Here is a 23,374-nt window from a genome sequence, read left to right as displayed (position 1 = left end):
CTCAGTGATTTTTGTTATTTGGTTGTGCTCTCGTCTCCAACTTATGCTTAATTTATTCATCTACTTTCCTTATCCATTTTGTCACTGCACTCCTCCTATGTTTTCTTTTTTCCAGTAAGACCACTAATTGTACAAAGCTGTAGATGGAAAGTGATTATTAATAATAGTGAGTAATTTGGCACTCAAGCTTACAAGAAGCTCTTATGTTGAGGGGTTTTCTATAAAGCAGCAGCAGTGGATTGTACACCACAGATGATTCAAGACAGCCATTAGAATGTGTCCTCAGCAAAGCATGGGTTACATAAGTAAGGCTGGACACACACAAAGAGCATTAGTCAAGTGTTAATGAGAGGCTGACCAAAATGAGCGGTATCCAAAACTGCGCTCATCTGTGGTGATGTGGCAGCTTCCAAGATAAAGGCCTCTCTCAGCCTGTATGACAGGATCTCTGGGTAATGATCTCATTATTTCTTCATGATAACAGAGCACAGAGCTGACATGGACTGGAGAGTGTTTGACAGATATTGATCTTGAATGGGCTCGAATTCCAAATTTCCTCTTTTACGGCTGAAATTCCACTACAGAACACTGGTAATTTAAACATTTTGAAATGAGACATCAGAAAATGATTGAAATGTTCTTGTAAATTACTTCAAATTTCAGTTACTAGCATGAGGAAGAGGTTCATTTTGTATCTGTAAGTTTTTGTTAAACGACCATGTGAAAAGCAGAACAGGTTTTATTTGTGGTAAAACTCAAATATTTGGTAGTCTACACTGTGGAATGGCTTCTATGGCTCAGTTGAACCTGTTTTTTAGCTCGTAAAAATTACCACAATGTTAATTTAGACAAGGAACTAATGCTGAGCTTGGACGTTTCAGTTTTGGTCAAGAACGCAGAAGCGTGAAATGTCTCGAATGTAGCTAACATTAAAGTTTAAAAACATATAAATAATTAACAATACTTATACAGTATTTACTAATATAATGTTCATTTATAAGTACACTATTGTTCTTTTAGCAATACAATGTGAAATGTTAATATGTTATACAGTGGCGTTGAAAAGTTTGGGGTCAATACAGTAATATTGTGAAAGATTATTACAATATAATACATGTAAAAAGTCCTATAGTACAGCATAATACAAATCTTTTATATATATATATATATATATATATATATATATATATATATATATATATATATATATATTATGTTTCCTATTGTAACTTTTGATCAATTTAATGGCTCTTATTAGAATAGCAGTATTTATTTCTTTTAAAAAAATCTTATTTGCGTAAATTCAAATGAAATAAAACAGAATTATAGTATATTTATAAAGTAGCATTAAGTTATGCACTTTTTTCATTATTAATTAATGATACCTAATGGAGTAATAAGGTTTGATCTTTTTCTAAAGTAAAAAAAAAAACATTATCAGTTTTGTATTAAGGCTGATGTTAAGGTCAGCTTATGTGTATCATACATTGTGTTGTATACAGAAAACAACCACAGGAAGTATAGTTTAAATATATTCATTTATTGCTGATAAAATTCCTTATATTTGCCTGATTTACATATAATATTTGTTCACAATACTTCTCAATTTAATTCTGAAAAATCTATATTATAATATCTATGACAGAACATCATGGTACAACATTCTTCAAAACAAAAGCTAATCTCTTGAAATCCCTCTTGATAAGTAACAAAACACTTTAACGAAATTCATCAATTGCCATAAACACAAAAAAACCCATGATGTCTTTCCTATTGAATAACGTGGAGTATAGCGCAGTTCTGCATAGCTAGAAATAAAGCACGAAGTGGAGCGATCAAAGATGGACTGGAATAATTTGGAAATTAAATAGTTTCCCATTTGTTCAGTTTATATAAATCTGCAACGAAATGTAGGTAACTAAACCACTGTTTCTACAGCTGGGGCTGCCATTGCTATTAAGCACTGAGTATATAAGCATTTTAATAGTATTTCTCATGTTAAATAATAATAAGCATTCATGACAAAAATGGACAGTTTTAGAAGATCAGATCCAGATTTTGTGTTCTCAACATTGCAATGTAAGCAAGGGTCTGGATTGGGATATTTCACTGGGAATGTTTTTGCGAACCAGTTAAAAGCACCATGATCAGAAGGCAGTGGGAGCGTTGTGGCATCAATATTGCTGTTTACTTGAAGGATGCACGGACTTTGCGTCCCTTGAGAGGTTGAGGGGGTCTGAAGTTGTCAACCATGCAACAAGGTGCCTCTCCTTCAGATGTGAACAACAGGCTACGGAACTTAGCCATCTGAAGAACAGACAGACAGAGAGAGAGAGAGAGAGAGAGAGAGAGAGAGTTAGATTGTGTTCTCTTGGATTGTGGTGTTTAGTGTGTTGTTGGCAGTCTTGCAAGAGCCTTATTACAGCCTATATTGACTATATTTAGCTCCATGCACATTCATAGAGCACTTGCCAGAATTCCCGTGCAGCCGTTAGACTGTTCTGACTAACCACTGGAGACTAAAATAAGCTCTGCAGGCTAACAACACTGCCTACATCAGGGAAAGGTAATGAATGGGTTTTAATTTTTTTTTTTTTTTTTTTTTTTTGGAAAGCATAATGTCACTCTCAGTATGATCCTGCTGAAGCAGCATTTTTAAGACAAGTTGCTTTGTTATTGTGCTACATCTACAGTTCTGAAACGTTTTGGGGGAAATAATTAGCTCACAGCATGTGGTTCATGAGGTTTTTGCTTTTTTTCCCCAAAAAAATATTGTATTTTACATATTGTAATATTTTAAAGGATTTTGGAGCATACATTTTATGGTAGTAATGTCACCTATATCAAAAATAAGTGTGTACTACCATTCAAAATAACGCAGTTGGTAAGATATCTGTTTAATATTTTTGAAAGAAGTATCTTATGGACACCAAGGCTGCATTTATTCAATAGAAAATACAGAGAAAAAAAAATATGTATATATATATATTACAATTTGGAATAAATGTTTTATATTTTAATATATTTTCAAATGTAATTTATTTCTATGATGGCAAAGCTGAGTTTCAGCAGGAATTATTCTAGTCTTCAGTGTCACATGATCCTTATATATAGATTTGGTGTTCAAGACTCTTGAAATGCAGGTGAATAAAAAAATCTTACTGAACAGTAGTGTATTTGATAATAATTTGTTTAGATATATTTAGTATTAGTATACAAAATATAATTTCTCATTTTTCTTTAAAAAAAAAAAAATTGTGTCCAGAACATTTACTGTGTATCACTGGTAAAAAATGATTGTAGGATAACACTTATTACTGAATTATAACAACACTTTCTTGACTTGCTTATTGCCTTTAATAAATAAAATGTATAAAAACAATAAAAGACTGCAATGAGGGCCAACTTCATCTCCAGTAATGAACATATGGGTGTTGGTTTCTATCTTAAAGGCACAAGCCTGACTTAAATATGATATTTGCTGTCAGGCAAGCAATATATTTAAGATAAAGTAATCTTGTAAAAGCAGAAACATATGGAGCACCGACCCTCCCAGTTTCAAAGTAGAAGTGACGTTAAATGTTGGGACCCCGTTTGTGTTATTGTACCACCTAAAGAAAGCATTTGAATTTGGTATCATACTCCGTAAGTAGCAAAAAACACATTGCCTTACAAATTAACAAAAATGCGTGGGCATGAATGACCAAAGATAGCGCAAGACGCTAAAGATACGGACTAGAACTAGATGTCTGTATATAATTGCTTGAAAATGTGAAAGCATAGATAAAGTATTTTGAAAAGTACCTGAGCAGGACTAACACTGACTGGGTCTTTCAAAACGATCCAGGTGACGCTCTCCAGAAGAGGAGGTGTGGTCAGAGACCCCTCGTAAGTCCAGAAATCCAGAGCGGCTGGCAGCAAGGTCTTAGGATCAAAGTTGCTAAATGTAGTCTGTCTGCCCTGGAGAAGAAACAGTCATATTATGAAAGAATTAAAGCATCTGTGGGTAACTGGGACGAGTAAATATGTCCTAATTCATAAAGATTCTAAATGACTTCATACCTTTGATCTGATTTCATCAAGAGCATCTATAACTTTCTGAAGTCTTGGATTGGCAGAACCAATCTGGTAAACAAAACCACACAAGACATCCAACATTTCATATAATTGAATCACTGCAGTTCCTGAAATGCTTTTGGAAAACAATCCTGACCTTGAGAAAAACGCCAACCACAGCAAGGCCATCAGGCTTACTGGCAGCTTCGCCAAAGTTTGGGTACTTGGTGTTCCAGTGAACGAGATGAAGCTTTTGAAAAGAAGAGACATTCAGTTATGAAATATTCAGTATATGCGAAAAACATACTGAATTAGCTGAATATCTTAATGTATTAAAATGAAGGGATTTACAAATTCATGAGAGAACATCACAAGAATATTAATGAGCGGTGAGCTAAAAATAGTTTTAAGGAAGAGACATTGAAGAATTAGAATGAGCCGCAACACAGAAGAATGAGGGTTCTTTCGGTTGTGATGCAACACTTCAATCCGGAGTGTGAGAGATAGAGTCTCATTACCTCACAGGGGAACCTGGTTCCAGCAATAGTATGCTCTGAGCCCTTGTCATCACCGCTTCCCCAATGGAAATGGAACTGTTTCAACCTGTATATCCCTGTCACGGGACCTCCAGCTAGAGCTACACACACAAACATGTTTTCCAATCATTCAGATGTTTCTTTGACAGCACTAGAAACAACTGTACCAATGTACCAATGCATATAAAAGATAATATAAGATATATAATATAATATATATAATATATAATATATTGAATAATACACATAAAATATTAAGATAATATAAGATATATACACTCCATATATTCCAAAATATATTTCCAATATATTCCAACGAAATACATACTTGATATGTTCCAAAAGTTTCAAATAATTACGATTTTGAAAAAGTTTCTGTGCATTTATTTGTGTGCATTTATAATGTATATCTATGCATTTATGATGCATTGGATATGTTATAAAGTATTAAAAAGGAGTTTTGATTACAATTTAAAATGTATTAAAATACAACAGTTATTTTCGATTATAATAATATTTTACAATGTTACTGTATTTACTGTATTCTGTATACTGTATCAACTTCTTTGATAAGATCATCGATAAGATATAAAAATGCTTGCTGATATGAAAATTATATTATTTTGTGGACTTTGTATGAACATGCATCCTTAATGACATGGAACCTCTACTTTCTATTTGGCAGACTGATGAATGTCAGTGTGAGAGGGCTACTTGGGATATTACTTTCTTATATCACTTACTTATTCACTTCCTAACACATCTAATAGCCACTTCTTTAATCTCTTTTCACCAAGCATTTTGTATGCAGAAAGTGACTCTTTTTTTCTATAGTGTTCCTTTACAAGGTTTCTTTTCCATGCATATGTGTGAGTCCCCTCTTGAAACGGTCATTAAAATTCAGCACATGTTGCTCTCATTGACCAACCATGGCATACATGCATTGATATGCGGCTCTATTCTTTCTCTCATAATAGAATACATTAGCACTTGAGTACACAGAGCTCTAAGTGCCTTATTTCCACTGGCAGAGGAAGGAATACATCCACACATCTATATCCCCTGCTCACATAACAGTTTTACATCATTTGTTGATTCAATATAGATGAACTGGAATAAACTGAAATGAATTTCAGTCAGAGAAAAAGTAGCCTGCAAGGACAGAATAATATACATTTTCAATTTCATGTAATCCTTGCTGTCTGAAAAAGAGAGCTCAAGCTTGAGACTCGACTTGAGCGCTAAAAGCTGCTCCTGACTACTTAATAAATGACGTTAATAATGAACAGATAGAAATAAGGCAGGAGATGATTAAAAGACTTCAGTAGCTGAATGCTGAGCTGTTTATAAACTATGCGTAATGACTGACAGATTTAGATGTACTGATTATTTCTTATTTTAACATTCAATATGCAACGAAAAAATCCTTGCAAGGTTTTTTTTTTTTCTTGCAGTTTTTTTTTCTTTTTCTTTTTTTAATAGAATAAGCTAAAAAGGTCTAAAATACTGCACAGCCAAAACTTTTGATAAATATTTATTAAATATTGTACTATAGAAAATACCTATTCCAGGTGAAATAAACTGCAGCATCTTATTAGGATTAATATTGCTTTAAGAGGTTGAAAATAATTACAACAGTTCTTGAAATGCTGTGATATACTAACTTGAGCTGTTGTCGTCATCAGTGAAGTCCACTTGGAATGTATGGCCATTGTTGAGGATGCCCTTAGCGGTGGCAGGGTCATACTTCAATTTGAGATGCTTCAGAGCAGGGTCATGTTGTGCTTGGGTGGGTACGATGTCAATGGGAGACTGCCTGGGTCCGTTTGCAATGGGAAAGCTTTCTGCCCACGTATCTGGCCCTGAAATTACAGAGCAACAGAAAAAAGATGAAGCACAGTAAGATAAAAACCTAGTGCCTAGATGCACAAAAAAGTGTGTTTACATTCCTTGCCAGATCCAAGGTCAGCAAATGTACACTGTAAGCAGTCGATACATGCAGCTGTTATTTTGAGGATTTTTTTTTTTTTTTTTAAGCTTTGACAATTAGAAATGACTTTTGTATCATTTGTGTTATGCATGTGTGTTATGCTTATTTATATTTTATATTTAGTCATGCATAACCTTTCCCCCCAGTTGTTTAATAATAAATAACAAATACTTCCTCACACAGAGAAACCTAGTGAATCAAAATGCATCAAGATAACTTAAACCAAAGATGTTGCATCGCTGTTTTTCAGTGTAGAAGAATGTAAAAAACTAAATGACTAAATGACTGTTAAATTATATTGTAAAATAATATATTTAATTGGGCTAATTTAGTTCCTAAAGACTAATAGATTCATTTAGGACCCGTGAAACAGCTCTTACCGTCTTGTGCTCCATAACCCCAAGCGTGAGACATGATTAATTATGTCGTTCAATGTGTTCCACTCCTCTGTTTGTAAAACCTGTATGCTAAAGACCAGCAACTGCTGGTTCCTAATCTATGTCAGGCTTTATATAGTGGTCCCCTGCTGGAACCTACCTAGGGGGCTTGGCCACATGGACTCCACAGGAGGAGTCAGTGAGTAAGAGAACATTTGAACAGCCCCCGTCCCTTTTAATTCGCACGTTGAGCATCGCGTTGTTCCTCTTGCTGCTGCTGCTGCTGCACAGAGATGCTCGAGCGCCGGTGCACAGACGGGATGCGGACATTCCACGCGACTGATCCTCTCTGTTTTCCATGCGTTTAAGTTACTTTTTCTCTTCCATTTGCTCGAATAGCCAACCTCGTCGTTTTCTCTGACAATTCAGAAACACATCCCCTATCCGGGCAGCGATACACTTTCTCTTGACCTTCTTCGTCCTTCTGCGATGTTGTAGATACGCAGGCTGTAGCGGGACGAACAAGTGGAGGAGGTGCGCCTAAGAACTCTGGATTTTTGTAGTTTAATGACTGGTTTTGTAACCAAGGTTGCTGTTTAGAAAGTTGTTTGGATCCAAATTTCTAAAGAAAGCAAAAGCAGCTGCCGTTTATTCTTCTACATCCTCTGGTACCCGAAGCGCTTAGCGCTCATTTAAAGGGGCCACTGCGTCTTCTACGATTAGTGACTTTACATAAACAGCCTATACCGAAGCTAAAAGAGCTTAGATTGTTTGCACATATTGTCTACATTATTTTTAAGAAATCTAATAAGGAGTAGGCTACTTGCTTTGTCTTAACAGTTAACTGTTTGTTCACTTGTTGATTAAAATATGGACATTTGTAGGCATGTAGACCATACATTATTAGCTACAGTAGCCTACCTGTAGGCCTACCAATAAATGAGTCACTATGTTAAATAACCTACTTAATAGTAATTTGTAATGGTCAAATTTAAGAATGTTATGTCGTTGTTTGACCTCTTTTCATTATTGAGCTGCTGTCATCTGGTGGCTGAAGTGGGAAATCTCAATTTGATTTAGCCTACCTTACATTATTTACTCTATTTACGGTATTACATTTTGTTTACTTTATTTTTTACATAAAACTAAATAAATGTAGAAATTAAAATTCAATTAAGTGTATGCATTTAGCAGACGCTTTTATCCAATGCGACTTACTGTACAGTGCATTCAGGCTATCAATTTTTACGGATCATGAAATAAGGAAGTATTGGCATTGGACAAAATAAAAATCAGTTTTTATGGAAAGTGTTGGATTTATTATTAGTATCATTTGGATAAACATATAAAAAATTATATATATTTTTTTTTTTTTGCATCTCATACAGCTAGTGGTTAACACATTGTGTGTCCACTCTCTGAGAGCAGGCCTAGTTGTCACACAGAAAATTTTTTGCATCAAATTTTGTTGTCACAGACTTTGAAGTGTCTATGAATACATTTTAAACACAAATTTGCCCTGAAAAATAGTAGTACCTACCTAGTACATACCTAGTCACTGTGTTGTTATGACTGTCTCTTAACAACTAGTTTGACTAACTAGCAGTTAACCAAGTAGTACCAAGTAGTTCAATCCTACCTTTCAGATTCAAATTAGGCAATTTGTGTGACTTGTGTGAAAAAAACTAATGACCAGCTTTGCGGTTAACGCACTACAAGTAACGCAATTACTTAATCAGATTACTGTTTTCAAGCAACTAGTAAAATAACAGATTACATTTTAATGTACAAGAAAGTTTCTGAGTTACTTTTCAAAAAAGTATAGACAGTTACAATTATTGACTGACAAGTCCCATGTCCCCATATTGGGAGAAATCAGCAGTACAGGGGCACTGTGTGCACTGTGTAAACATGATGTAGCCCTAGACTAAATGTGAATGTGCATTAATTCATCCCACTCGCAAAAAAAAACAAAAAAAAAAAAAAAAAAAAAAAACACTGATTTAGTATTCATCAAAATGAATTAAAACTGCAAATGCAATCTTAGAATATGATGCAAACCTAAAATAATTAAATATGTTAAAAACTAAAACTATCTATCTAATCCCATTTTATTAACTAATGTCTTTGCTGCTGACCTTTGATGATCCAGTTCAACCATACTAATAAGCAAAAATGACTTTAGATAAACTAACAATTGTGCTTCATAATTGTGTTATTGCTGATGATTACTGAACCATCTTCTCCTGTGTTCTACTGTAAAGATGTGAATTTACCTTTTCTTCAGCCTGAGGTTTATTCATTACACTTTTGGGTGTGAAAGGGCTTTTACATTTGCTATAAATATAACTTATTATATTAAAAAGGATCAAGCCCTGCTCATATTTAAAAAGTAACATGAAAGTAACACAAATGTAACCTGACACATTACTTTTCATAACTAACTTAATTAGTTGGTTTTTTTAGGGAGTAACGCAATATTGCAATGCATTACTTTTAAAAAGTAACTTTCCCCAACACTGCTATGAACTTTTAAGACTTTAAAATCGGCCACTAATGTTTTATGTGTAACTGATCATTCAGACCACTAGGTGTCAGAGAAGAATCATGTTTCATAAAACAGCGCACAGAGTAGTCAGTTCATAATATATATGTATGTATTACCTACACACACACACAAACACTCACATACAATTCTAAATATGAATATAAATATACTCAAAACTCGTTAGGGTTGGGTTAGTTACTCCAAGCATGTATGTATGCCAGTAATAGTGTATTTTTTTTTTCTCTCTCTCTCTCAATTTGTTGAAAAAAATCAGTTGTTCTTGAGAGTGGGTTATAATGTATAGATGCACAAGTGTTTTTAACAGATTAGAAACTGCAACAATAACAAATAAAACAAATAATTATAAATAATAACTATAATGAAGAAATGTAAATGATAATGTAGTGATTATTCTCAGCATAAAAGATCAAATGCCTAAACAATATGATGGTCAGTTCTCTTTGCATGGGTCTAACAGATTAATGATGGCCTTGTCATTAAATATTTTGAAGAGTGGCATGGGGCGGAGTTTTACCTTCCACAAGAGAAAGGAGAAAGCTCATCAAGCTGCAATGTGAATGCTACAATATGAATCAGCAATGAAAAGGAAGAAAATGAGCTCCTTTCATGTCACAGATGTAAATTTGCCTCCGCAGGATCAAATGCATGCTGCGTCTAACTAAGAACAAGAATGACAGCAGCAAAAGGAGCTTATGAAACCTCTCATTTGGTTCTATTCACTTCTCTGATTGGATGCAAGTGACATGGGCTCTATGAAAAGGCCAGATCATTTTGACCTTCTACAGACAGACTGCACAGCAGGGTTCCCCCCTTTCACAAGCAGCATCACAGCCCCTGATACCCTCCATTCAGCCATCTCTGATACTTCAAGAGGGAACAATGTGACCTAACTGGATGGTTCCTTATGATGAATGTTATTTTGACGCCTAGTATGACATGTCTTGCAGAGAATTTGAATCTTTGGAAAGATATATTGGTCTATTTTTTTAAACGGCCAATTTAATGTAAACTTTGAATTATTCTTTCTTTTTTTATTATAAAAAATCACTTTAGTTTCAACCTTCAATGTTTTTGAATGATGATCTTAATGGTTAATGGTTTTGGTAAGGCAAAAATTACAGGTTCAGATTCAGGAAACCACACAACGTACAAAAAATTAGAATTTTATTGCATTATTGCATTACTGAATTTTACTGAATTCATGCTAGGCTAACAGAATTACGGTTGTCCACATTTCATATGTGAGTCTGGACCATGTTCCATGAAGATATTTGGTAAATTTCAGAGTTTTTTGATCAGTCATATGCATTGCTAAGAACTTCATCTGGACCGCTTTAAAGGCGATTCTCTCTCTCTCTCTCTCTCTCTCTCTCTCTCTCTCTCTCTGTATATATATATCCTATCATATATTTTTCGTCTTTCAGATTAGGTATAAATCTCAATTTTGACAAACTGTCCTTATGACTGGTTTTGTGGTTCGGGGTCACATGTAGGCAAACATTATAAACTATGCAAAAGAACACGTTAATTCAGACTTTTAAAACATCTGGTCTGCTTGTAACGTAGCTAATTATACCAACGGAAAAAAAAAAAAATGAATGCTAAAATTATCCGCTTGGTTCTTGAAATTAAAGTTAGGCGCTGTGAAGACGTAGTACATTGATAGTTTGTGATGGAGCGTATCCGGTTGGCAAAATCTAAAACCTGGCGTGGATTACCAATTGAATCGAACAACAGAACAGCGCTAGAGTCTGCTGATGGGTTTATGAGCCAGTATGTCAGGGGTTTAAAAGCATTGTGCACAGATTTAAATCCAAATGTAGCTTTCCAGGAAAGTTAAAATAGGATTTTATCAGTAGTCTAAGCTATATGGGGTTTCCAATGTCTAATGCAAATACTGATAAGTAATGAATGAGTGTAATGATGATTATTTAGGTGCATACAGTAGCTACACATAAAGTACATGCGGAAATCATTAGGTGTGCAATATCTGGAAATTAACTGTGCATGCACTGATTGTAGGTTTCTATTGTTATTTTGAACTATCTATTTGTTGGCTATTTTGGAACTGGCACAGTTTTTTAAATGTTAAGCCAACTTCAAACCCAACATTACATTTCAGATCTTAAGAAAATGACAAGATTAACACAATCTCCTTCATTATTTAACAGACGGACTTTAGATTTTTTCTAAAGGAATGTTTCCCAGCATGAGCTCATTGGAGTCCACTGGCCGAACTCCATGCCGCATTTTGTCGGTGCTCCGGCATCACTGAACAGCACACGTACCTCCGCTGCAGCTCCACGGCTCGGCTCGCTGTCAGCTGCGGATCAGACCGACTCCACTATCATATCCAGCGATCATTCCTGCCTCCATGCGCGGTCTGTATTTCAGAAACGCTAAAGGATTTACTTCCCTCTGTTTATGAATTGCGGCTGATAAAGACGCGTAGGTAAGGTTTTATTATTCTGATATGCGGTTTGTTCATAATAATCCAAGTGTGATTATTTTTCAATGCGAATTGCATTGATGAAACATGTCGCGTGTTTCCCGCTGATACCCGTTTCTTTATCACGCCACATCGGTGCCGCTTCACACACGCGTTAAACCCTGTCGCGTTTGTTGTAATGTTGATGTTTCACATAGCTGTGCACTTCATTTCTGCAGCCTCTTGCGCTACAGTCTCTGTGAATGTACAGTGAACAAAGACCGGGGACAGTCAGGTAGCAACATATCAACAAAAATCAAACTAGCTTCATTGTATGTTTTAGATGAATTGTCTGTTTCGATTAAGTTAAATGATTGGCAATCACTTACATATAACATCTGTTGCAGAAGGAAGTATTGGTGTTGTGAGACCATACACAGCTGTTGAAATGACAGATGATGTGTCTCATGGTGTCTTTCCTAAACTCGGAATGCCAAGTTGACTTGGGTTATTTGAATAAGAAATTAAATCATCTTTTTAAATTTAATAATGATAAAATACTTTCAATTTTATTTTATTGTATTTTATTTTATTGAAATACTTTGCCTTCATATTTGCTTGACTTTGGCTCAACTTTCATTTAATGATCTGAAATGCACTTAAAGCTTAAGTCTGACTATTATAATATGTTTGAAGATAATATCACATAAATGATAACTGTTAGGAGAGAAAAATAACTTTTGAGTGAAAGTTCTTCTAAAAATGAAAATTCCAATTTTGTTCCAAACCTGACTGACTTGCTTCTGTAGAACATAAAATAAAATATTTTGAAAAATCTCTCAGTGCTTTTTATACAAACAATGGAAGTTTGGTTACAAAACGGTTGGGTTACCAACATTCTTCTAAAAATCTTCTGCTGTGTGTTGCATAAGACAGAGTCCTGCCGGTCTGGAATGACATGCAGGGGATTAAACAATGACAAAATTTTATTTTCGATTGAATTATCTCTTTCTGCCTTCTTCTCTTGGTTTGGCCGTGTCATAGTATATTTGAAGAATCATGGCATATTGCTATTGATTAGGAGGTTTATATTGTTAAACTAAAGATCATTACAGGATTTTAAATAAAAAGATAAAAACAACAACCAATCCCTTAACCACAAAAAAAAAAAAATACAAAAAAAATAAAATAAAATTGAAATCATGTTTCTTTTTCATACATTTTATTGTGTTTTTAAATCTGGCAAATCTGGCTGTATTTAAACCTTTTAAAGATGTCAACTTTGATCAATTGTTTTTTTACTGAACTACAAATAAGTCTATACCTGTCACCATCTTACTGTCTGAAATAAATGTCATTTAGATTTGATGTCATGCTTAGGGGAGGGCAGAAAGCTACATCCTGAGAAAGAGAGAGAGAGAGAGAGAGAGAGAGAGAGAGAGAAACTGTGGAGGTGGGTGGATAAGAGATTTATTAGATCTGAGTCAGTCCACTGTCAAGTGCCCTGGAACAGTGTGATTTTATTTTTCAACAGCTTTTCTATGAAGCTTGAAGTAGCGTCTGGTTTGCTTTTATTTAAACTATACCTAGTAGATATACAGACAAAACACAATGTGACCGTAAAGTCTGGTTATCCACATAGATTCCCACCTGGGTGTCTCATCTCAGTTCTCCATAACAGTAGGAAGAGTTGTGTCTGCTGAGCTGTATCACTGCTCAGACTAGCATCACTGGACATGCTTTGATGGCTTTATTTGGAAATAGGATTGAAATAATCTAATTAGGAAGTGTTCCGTAAAGCTCAATTAAAGGAAATGATCACTTTAAAATAATATGCTCAAAGGGCACCTTGAATCTCAGACCACGGCCGGCCTCACTGTTGAGGTTGTGTCATTTTATTAGCCATTAAGCATTGCCACTAAAATCCATTCTGTGCAGTTTAGTCAGACTCAGCGGCACAGAATGATGTGTGAGACGGTGGAGCATAAGAAGGCCAGTGTGTGAGAAGATGATCATTGTAACAGAATTTGACTCTTGAGTTGATCGACTCATTTTACACAAGCTAGTTGGGCCGACACTTTGGTGCAGTTACTGTATTTCACTCCCAGAACTCGATATGCACTTCTATTCTAAATGCCCTGTGATCTTTGATTGTTATAAATTGTTAATGTTTTAATCTTGTAAAGCAGTTAATTTAGGCTTGAAATATTTACTTTTATTGAGTGGCTCTCTGATGTGCACGTTTAAAAGAAACAATATTTTAAATGATCTCCTGTTAATACATTTTAATCAAGAGCTACTTTTTTGATGGGGATAAAGAATATATCCTTCCAGCCTGAGGAGGTTTATGATCAGATTAATGTCAAATTATTGTAAAATATAAGCTTGTATTTCTTCCTCATGATTCAGCTGAGGACAGTCTGAGTACTCTTCCGTTTAGCACTGTGCCTTAAATAATGTTAATAACTCTGGATGTTGTGGAGGATGGGTGTAAGTATATGGTGCAGAATTAGCTGCAAGACAGTGGGAGTTTGCATCTTAATGAGGATAGCTGTATGATTTTCAGAGGTTTGCGGCCCTCTGCACTCTGAAACAGGTGGTATTTATGCTGCGGAGGTGGAAGGATGATTCACCAAAAATGTTGTGCCTTGTATAGCAACTGCTGTTACGTCACTCAAAAAGGATGTGAATCATTAAAACGCAATGTTCCACGTGATTAGAACGTATGGATATTCTTATACTGTAATATGTGAATATGTCAAGTAGGGATGCAGTGATATTAAAAATGTTGTTCTATTTTTATATATAACATTTTAAATGCATTATACAGTATATTTAGCCTATTTTGAGATTTGCCTTAAACAGTAGGCTATTAATGAATTGAACTTTTAGATGACAGCAAAAGTAAATTAAGAAAAATCTTATTAAGCATTAAGTAAAAATGCTTAAAATCTTTGTGGAAACCCTGCTTTCTTTGAAGGATTTTTACAAAGTTCAAAAGAACAGCATACATTTAAATAAATTTATTTTTGTAAAAACTTTGGATTAATTTAATGTGTCCAAACAGAATAAAGGTATTCATTTATATAAAATTACTGAGCTGACCCAAATTTTTAACAGTAGTGTATATTCAATATGGATACTGATTTAAAAAAATGAATAAATAATAAAAAGAAAAGATTTTTGGTTACGAATGTAACCATGGTTCCCTGAGTAGGGAACGAGACACTGCGTCCTCTAGGGAGTGCTATGGGGAACACCTTGTCGTGACCCGTGTCTGAACCATACATTGAAAAAACACCAAAGCACTTCCGGCGCAACTATAAACAGGCACCGGGAGAACATGTCATTTACTTCTTCGTCTGAAGCTTGCATCCGAAGCATGGCAGGGAGCTAGAGAACGCAGTGTCTCGCTCCCTACTCAGGGAACCATGATTACATTCGTAACCTGAGACGTTCACTTTCAAGGGAACTTCGAATATGGGAACAGTATAGTGTTGGGCAGTATACTGGTTCATACCGAAAACCAGTGTATATTTTTGTTTATGATATTAATTTTTAATATACCGCCGTACTATTTAATTTCTCAACGTTCGGAATGAATGTTATGCTACGCCGCGTGACACTGTTTCAGACAGACCCTTTACAATGTTGAACTTCTAAGCAGCGACTGCGAGGCGTGGTGAGGTTAAACAGCAGTGCTCTGGTGTTATGTTATAACGCCTGTTTCACACATAGTCCGTCTGCAGTGCGTATTAACGGATTCCAGCTGCACGAGGTTGCGGTTCGTCAGTGCGTTCCAGGAGCGTTGCGTCTGCAGCAGTGAAGCGATTGTTTACGTAGGCTACTGAGTCTATTTTTGCTGTGCTGCAGGTGCTGAATTAAAGTGATAGCACATTGTTCGCGGGAAAAATGAACATGGATTGACATGGAAACGCAGTCATTTCACAATAAATATATACTAATTAAAGCCTACTGTGTTTCACACGCAACACATGGGTTTTTGGCTAGGTTTAAAACAAGAAAAATAGCACTTTTAGATAAACAGGGAAAACAATATTGATTATCTGTCTGATAATAATTTACTTACTCCATGCCAATCAGGTTTCAGAAAATACTTCTCCACTACCGCTGCTCTCTTAAAACTCTCTAATGATATACTTTCTAGTTTTGATGACAATCTGTGTACCGGTGCCATTTTCTTAGATCTCTCCAAAGCATTCGATTTAGTAGATCACTATCTTCTATTGGATAAATTGCATGCTATTGGCCTCTCGAGATCATCTTTACTCTGGTTTAATAGTTATTTTCATCATCGTCGTCAGGGTGTGTATTACAGGGGTTGTCAGTCTGATTATACAGGTATAGTGAAAGGCATTCCTTAAGGTTCTTCTCTTGGACCTTTATTATTTTCTATCTTTGTTAATGATATGCCCTTATGCTGTACAGATTGTAATATTCATTATGCCGATGATACAGTTATTTACTGTAGTAAACCTAACATTTCCGGGATAAACCTGTCTTTACAGCACGACTTCAATTCTGTACAGCAGTGGCTATTGGCTACTAAACTTCTCCTTAATAAATCAAAGTCCTACTCTTATTGTTCCATAGGAAAGCCTTGGATATAGGTGAAAACAACCTTAATTTTTGTTTTCTCGACTCCTCTCCTTTAGAGTCAACTGAGACCTTTAAATATCTTGGTGTTTGGCTGGAAACTGGTTTATCTTTTAAAACTCATGTACAAGCTATGACAAACAAACTCAGCTCTCGTCTTAAAATACTTTATCAATCTGTTAACTTTTTAATTTTCTGGTCAGGAAAAGAATAGTCTTACAGCTGCTCATGCCTATTTTGGACTATGCCGATATTATTTATCAGAATACTACTGTTTCTTGTTTGCATTCCATTGATGTGGTCTAAAACAGTCATTGCCGCTTTGTTCTCCACCGTTGTGTGTTGTACAGACATCTGTCCTGGTTTGCCCCTTCTGCCAGGAAACAGTATCACTGGTTACAATTTATTTTTAAAAGTTATTACTTGAATTATCCAGTTTATCTCAAGCAACACTTAGTGCTTTATAATTCGCTATACAGCCTGCAACACAATGATCAGATCTTTTTTGTTGTTCCTAGAGTTAAAAGACAGGTAGGGAAATATGCATTTTGTTTTAAGGCTCCATATGATTGGAATAATCTTCCATTTTCTATCCGTTCTTTAACTTCACTTACAGCGTTTCGAAGGGCCCTCGGGGAACATCTTCGGAACAATTGTCTTTGTTTCTAGTTTTGTTTGTTTGACCTTGGACTTGAATTCATTGGTCATGTGTTTACTATCTTTCATTTTTATGTCCTTATTTTTATTTATTTATTATTATTATTATTATTATCATCATCAATGTTCTTGTTTGTGTTCCTCTTAGTCCTTGATCTTGTGCAATGCTAGTCATGTGGTTGTTGTTTTGTTTGTTTTGTTTTTTGTCATGTCACATGTGGGGTTCGTGCTGGGTGGGGTGGGGTTGAGCATTGTGAGCTGGAATGTGTGTGGAATGTGTGTGTGTGTGTGTGCTGTTGTGTTTTGTTTTACTGTTTTTGACCGTGATATTTGCTCTGCTGATTTGGTTCATTTTGCTTTGATGTACTGGAGGACCCCCTCGAAAACGAGATGTTTCATCTCAAGGGGTTAATCCTCGCAATAAAGATATGTTAATAAATATATATGTTCACTTTTATGGAAGCAGAAAAACAAGTTCATTTATACCCGTGGGATTGCTTTTGATAAAGATTTATATGCAAAATGCACGAGACTGTTTCTGTCTGTGATGTCATATGTCTAACCATAGTAGCGCACTCATAGGCGACCCTTCGTGGAAATCTTGACTCCTTTAGTCCGGACCATCAGTAAGGTGGTTGCTATGAACATAGAACCAGCCAAAAACAGTATAGGTCCAAGCATGCGAGAGGTTTCCACCTAGCCTTGATTAGGTGGAGAGCTGGTGGTTACAGGGAATTAGGAAGAGGAGGATAAAATCAGAAGAATCCCTAAAGGCAATGTATAGATACCTAGGTATCAATCTGATTCAGACAAGAACGTGCCTCATATGGATCACATCCCTTAGGTTCTGCTTACCTCCTCAAGATGGTGGGGAAGGAGTGCGAGTCGAAACACTAGCCTTTTGTGCCTGTCTTTGATCCTCAGATCGAGACAGGCCAGGACCCCTATGTTGTTTGGACTCAGACCTGGACCTTCGTGGAACGCAAGATCTGAATGCAGCGGAGCATGGCTTCGTCTCCCTGAACTTCCCGATCATTGTCTCAAGGGAAATACCAAAAAGTTCAGAAGGCGAAACCTTAGCATTGAGAAAAAAGCCTTTTCTTTCTTTTTTCCTGATGTCTGCCAGGTTCATCCACAGATGTCTCTCCGCTACCACCATGGCTGCCATAGTCCTGCCCATGGCGAAGGTGGCCTGCTTGGTAGCATGGAGAGAGATCTATGGTGCGGCACAGCTCGGCTACCTGATCAGGAGAAAGGCCCTCGCCTCTATCCAGGTCTCTTAGCAGATCAGTCTGATATGCTTGAAGCACCACCATTGTGTGTAATAGAGCCACAGCCTGACCTGCTGCTGCGTATGCCTTGCCATTTAAGTGAGATGTATTTCTTGAAGGGGCTTAGATGGCAAGGAGGGAGATTAAGAGAGGATGTCTCCCCCGCAGAAATATTTTTCTTAGCTCTCTCTACAGGTGACATCCTCTCATAGATGCTTTCGCACATCTCCTCGATGTCAGCACAACTCTAATGCCGAAACCGATGAATGCGAGAAGAAAACAGTCTATTTTATTTCTTTTCGATCTCTTTATGGAGATCAGGCAGAAATGGAAGGCTCACCTGAGCTGGAGGGCTATGGTCAGAAAGATAACGCTCATCAAGGCAACCTCACGGCGTCAACTTGTTAGCGCACATTCATGGTAAGTCCAACTTTTCCGTGGTGCGATCCATAACCTCCAACAACTCTACATACGAAGGGCAGGAGGATTGAGAAGGCTCAGCCTCAGCTTCTTCACCATCCTCAAATATCTCCTGCTTTTCCTGGGTAAAAACCCAGCAGAGCACTAACCTTAGTATCAGATGTTAAAGATATAACATTATCCTCCCGAGGCTCTCTCTCGCCTGCCACCATTACAAGCGCGAAAGGGAAAGTCCCTCCCTAAAACGAGCTCATTCTCCTCCGTGCCTCAGCAGCGGCGGGTCTTGAAAGCAGATGGCCGCCATTTTTTTTTTTATCTTGGAAAGAGAGACGAATGAGAGTGGAGCTTTTCATTTAAATAAAAAGAAAACGCTCACAATGCACGCAGATTGCCTTCTCAAAGACATCGTGTGCGTGCTTTTCACCCAAACAAATGATGCATTGATCACGTGTGTCATTGGGTGTCAAATAACGCAGACACGGATGCAAACAATGTCTAAATGCTTGGTAGTTGTCACCATGGTATACAGAGAAAGATCGCTCTTACCGGTTCTTTCAGATGCACGCTTCAAACAGAACAGTCAGTGAAGACGAAGAAGAGAATGATGTGTTCTCCTGGTGCCTGTTTATAGTCGCGCCAGTAGTGACGTCAGAGACTGTAGCCGGCCAACTCGTTGGTGTTTTTTCAATGTATGCTTCAGACAAGGGTCAAGACGAGATGTTCCCCATAGCGCCCCCTAGAGGACGCTGTTCGAAGTTCCCTTGAAAGGGAACTGTAATATTGGCCAGTAACTGATGGCACAGATATATTGTGCAGTTGTTACGGAGTAAATAAAAAATTAACACTGCAACAAAATATTTGAGTGCATTTATTTGTATTATTTGGAACAATTTGTGTATTATTTGTAAAATATTAGGTTCATATACAGTATTTCAACAAGCTGAACCATTTTGTACATCAGTAAAGTGAAAATTACTTTGCTGAAATGGATTATGTTAACGAAATAGAGTACTTGGCCCAAATCCCCAACAGCGAGTATCCCCATTTGCGTTTCACCAACACCTCTGCACATTCTCACAGTCTAGCACATCAACCCCCTCTCATTTTCTCTGTGCTGTATTGTTGAAACACACACACATACACCTGCCACAGCTTGACCCCCTGAGTACTCTACTTTCTCCAGGCCTCCCAATTCACTAATAGATCACATGTAGGGCAGTAGTCCCATTGCAGGAGTCAAAACAAAGTGCTGGCAACACTCAGTGTCCAGGACTATGTTTAAGTTATTTGAAGCAGTAGGATGAGAAATGAGTGGAAAGGGGCTACTAGCATGGTTTATTCCGATAGATTAGCAGCTATCTTTCACACTCCCCTCAGGCCGAGAATTGACTTGTCCCAGTGAGATGGCTTTAAATGGTCTATAAGCAAACACAAGCCTCATGTTATGTTTCACAGAAAAAAATTGGAATCCATCCTGTTATAATGGGCACAAGAATTTAAAATGGCAGAAGATCGTGTGCTTAGAATAAACAGACTATATTGTTCACAGTAGGGCTGCACGATGTGTCGTTTAAGCATCGATATCGCGATGTATGAATCCACGATAGTCACATCGCAGGATGTGCGATGTAGGCTGTTGTAGTTTATCCGTTATTCATTAACTGTACGGGCCAGCTGCTCCCCGGCCCTTGACGAATGTGATTCGCGGATTAATTGTACAGCTTAACCATCATAGAGTGAAAGTTTATCATTGACAGGACTGAAAAACACATGCAAGTCTAACAGGGTAGAGAGAGAGAGAGAGCGTGCGAGAGAGAGAGAGACAGAGAGAGTGTGCGCGAGAGAGAGAGACAGAGAGAGAGAGAGAGCCGTCTTCAAACAACACGAGTGCTGTCTTGCTCTCTCACCCTCGCGCATATTAAATCAATTGACACGATGGTGTCGATGTTTAAATAATCTAAAATGAGAATGTAAGTGTGCCCACCACATTTTTGTTTTTATAAGAAATAAATATTGCAATATATATCGCAGAAAATTAAAATATCGCAATGTCATTTTTTCCCAATATCGTGCAGCCCTAGTCCACGGGTGTGGACACCAAAATCCTTATCTTTATAGTTATCTTCGTGGGATGGGCAGTATTTATGATACACGTATTTCAAAAACAAAATTTTATTGGGTTGATGAAAATGTCTTCGTATTTTGTTTCAAAATACTTCAGTGTTTTTTATTTATGTATTTTTAAAATACTGTAAAATGCTTACTTAGTCTACATGATGACATCATGAAAATCATTGGTGCCTACTCAATAGTTTTGTTTGCCCAGACTTGTTGAGATCAGAACAGAAAATTGCTGAATATGGAAGAAGGTGGTCAAGGTAAGAAACTTGGAGCCTGTCAGCTTTCAATAAATTTTTTTGCATAAATTGCTTTAATTTTTAACAGTTCAAGTTAAGTTTTGGTGTTCATTTTAGTAGCCTAGGCTAAGTAGTTTACCAATTAACACAATATTCTTGAAAACTATTATACCGAGCAGCACCCCCACAATTAACGTTAGCTTGCTACTTTCAGCCTATGTTAAGTTTGTCAGTTGTACACAAAAAATTATAATAATACAGCATTTCAGTGTTGTACATCATTACATTTTAATGCCATGCTGTTTGTGTAATGGTAAACTTGTGTGGAGCAGTAGCATTTACTGTGAGCCGCTCTGAGAAACTTTTTTTGCATAAAGACATCAGTAGCTGAAGAGACCTCTGCAATATAGTCCACAGGCTACACACACTCATTCAATACATTCCCTTACACACACACACACACACACAAACTTACTTTCTCACCCATATTCACACATAAGTTTGGCTGTTTCTGTTAGAACGTTTCAAATGTTTTGGAATACCTGCTCTGTAGTATTCTTTTAAGTCAATGTTCTTTCTACACTATTAATGTGTATGTGCCCTCTATACTTCCATGGCTCTCAATAGATTCAGTGGTTGGAGTTGGGTTAATATTCCTTAACAAGTTCTGTTGCTACTTTCTGATTATGTTTGTGGCTAGTGGCTACATTTAAAAACAAAACATACTGATCATTTAATAAATGTTGAAAAGCTAAAATGCTTGTTTTCAACTTCTAAATAGGTGTCCAATGATTGATAAATAAATGTTTGATTGCTAAATATATTGTGCATTTTAATGTGTTAAAAAAGCCTTAATAATACATGCGTGATAATTCAAATAAAAAATTATGCATACTAGTCCTGTGGCTAAAACAATACTCTAAATAATCCACATGTTGCTTTGCATTTATTTATGGTATAAATGAAAATCGGACATTACATCAAATGTTGGTAATTAAACTTAACTTGTATTAAACCCAGGATTTTTTCTGTTATCTACATAGTCAGTTTTGACAGGTCAGCCACAATTGAGCAGCCTTTCCTGCACCTGGCCTGTTCCAGGATACCTCCGTCACTGCATACTAGTTTGCCATTTTTGCCTGCAAGCATCATGATGGGGAAATACACAAGGGCAAGGACAGATTGGCATCAAGCATATAGTCTAAGCCTATTATTGTGGTGTTTCTGGAGTGAACTCCTCCTGTTTAATGGATTTGTTACTTTGCAGATCAAGCTGCACTGCTAGAAATTAGCATCACCCCCTGTGGAGATATTCCTGTCAGCGGCGCACATCAAATGACATGGTTCATCTGGAAACATTGTGCTTTACTTTTAATGTCGAAGAGAATAATGTTCTCAAACACACATTATCTGCAAAACACTGGATCATGTAAGGCCCTATGTATATATTTTAGACCTATATACACTTTGAACGAGAGCATATGTAAATATAAGATAAAACAGACAATCCATATCATTTTATTAATTTTTTTTTATTTTTTTATTAGTTTTACACCATCTGTTTGCGGTAATATAAACGTAGACACCTGCCAGCCTGTAAGAAAGTCTGTAAGATTTAAGATTGTAGTGTTACTGTTTACAATGCTCATAACTCTTTGAAGCACATAGTAAGTGATATCCTGCAGGTTTGCCTCAGGGGAAGATTATGCAAAAGATGCATGCTTTTTGTACCTGACATGCAGTTGCTAATAGTAGCATAGCAACAAACCAATAAAAGAGCTGTGGGGACATTCACCTGTATGTACCGTCTTTGAAATATGGTCATATCATTAGATGCTGGCCTGCCTGGTTGCAGTGGAGATTTACAGGTTGAATGAAACGATCAAAGCTAAACGTGTGTTACAACCACAGAACTCATTGTTGAGTGGCACAGCAGTGTGTTGCCTGGAAACAGCCTATTATACAATGTTTCACTGACATGTTTCTTGAATAGGCTATATGTATTCATTGCTAATCAGTTCTTTGGCTTTTTAATTATTTTTTTAAAGACACAGACTCATTATTTTGGTCTCAATTGCTAATGAAGGTGCTAGCAC

General features: G+C 36.5%; 2 protein-coding genes across 6 annotated transcripts in view; one reads left to right on the top strand and one right to left on the bottom strand.

The window, feature by feature from the left end:
• Window positions 1–1,686: 1,686 nt before the first annotated feature.
• On the bottom strand, window positions 1,687–7,119 carry cahz (carbonic anhydrase). The gene is made up of 7 exons (XM_026205966.1): window positions 6,963–7,119; window positions 6,257–6,454; window positions 4,575–4,693; window positions 4,214–4,306; window positions 4,063–4,125; window positions 3,805–3,960; window positions 1,687–2,307 (listed from the first exon to the last, which is right to left on the bottom strand). The coding sequence occupies exons 1-7, from the start codon at window positions 6,994–6,996 to the stop codon at window positions 2,188–2,190; spliced, it is 783 nt and encodes a 260-aa protein (XP_026061751.1). The 5' UTR covers window positions 6,997–7,119; the 3' UTR covers window positions 1,687–2,187.
• A 4,697-nt stretch (window positions 7,120–11,816) lies between these two features.
• dlgap1a (discs, large (Drosophila) homolog-associated protein 1a) overlaps window positions 11,817–23,374 on the top strand; it is a 117,735-nt gene continuing 106,177 nt past the window's right edge. For 4 of the 5 annotated variants that reach the window (XR_003275997.1, XM_026205964.1, XM_026205962.1 and 1 more), the window contains exon 1: window positions 11,817–11,980. The gene's annotated coding sequence lies outside the window, so the exon portion shown is untranslated. The remainder of the gene's footprint in view (window positions 11,981–23,374) is intronic. The other variant, XM_026205963.1, reaches the window with a different exon arrangement.

The sequence above is a fragment of the Carassius auratus genome, chromosome 27 (genome assembly GCF_003368295.1).
Source record: "Carassius auratus strain Wakin chromosome 27, ASM336829v1, whole genome shotgun sequence".
Taxonomy (NCBI): Eukaryota; Metazoa; Chordata; class Actinopteri; order Cypriniformes; family Cyprinidae; genus Carassius; species Carassius auratus.
Note: the sequence above shows the minus strand (reverse complement) of the source record. Positions and strands in the feature narration are given on the sequence as shown.

Excerpts from the sequence above, each read along its gene's own strand:
- cahz (XM_026205966.1), bottom strand. The coding sequence starts at position 6,996 with ATGTCTCACGCTTGGGGTTATGGAGCACAAGACG. Across the intron at positions 6,455-6,962 it reads GGGTTATGGAGCACAAGACG|GGCCAGATACGTGGGCAGAA; the intron begins GTAAGAGCTGTT and ends CTGTAATTTCAG. Across the intron at positions 4,694-6,256 it reads TGATGACGACAACAGCTCAA|CTCTAGCTGGAGGTCCCGTG; the intron begins GTTAGTATATCA and ends TTGTGTGTGTAG.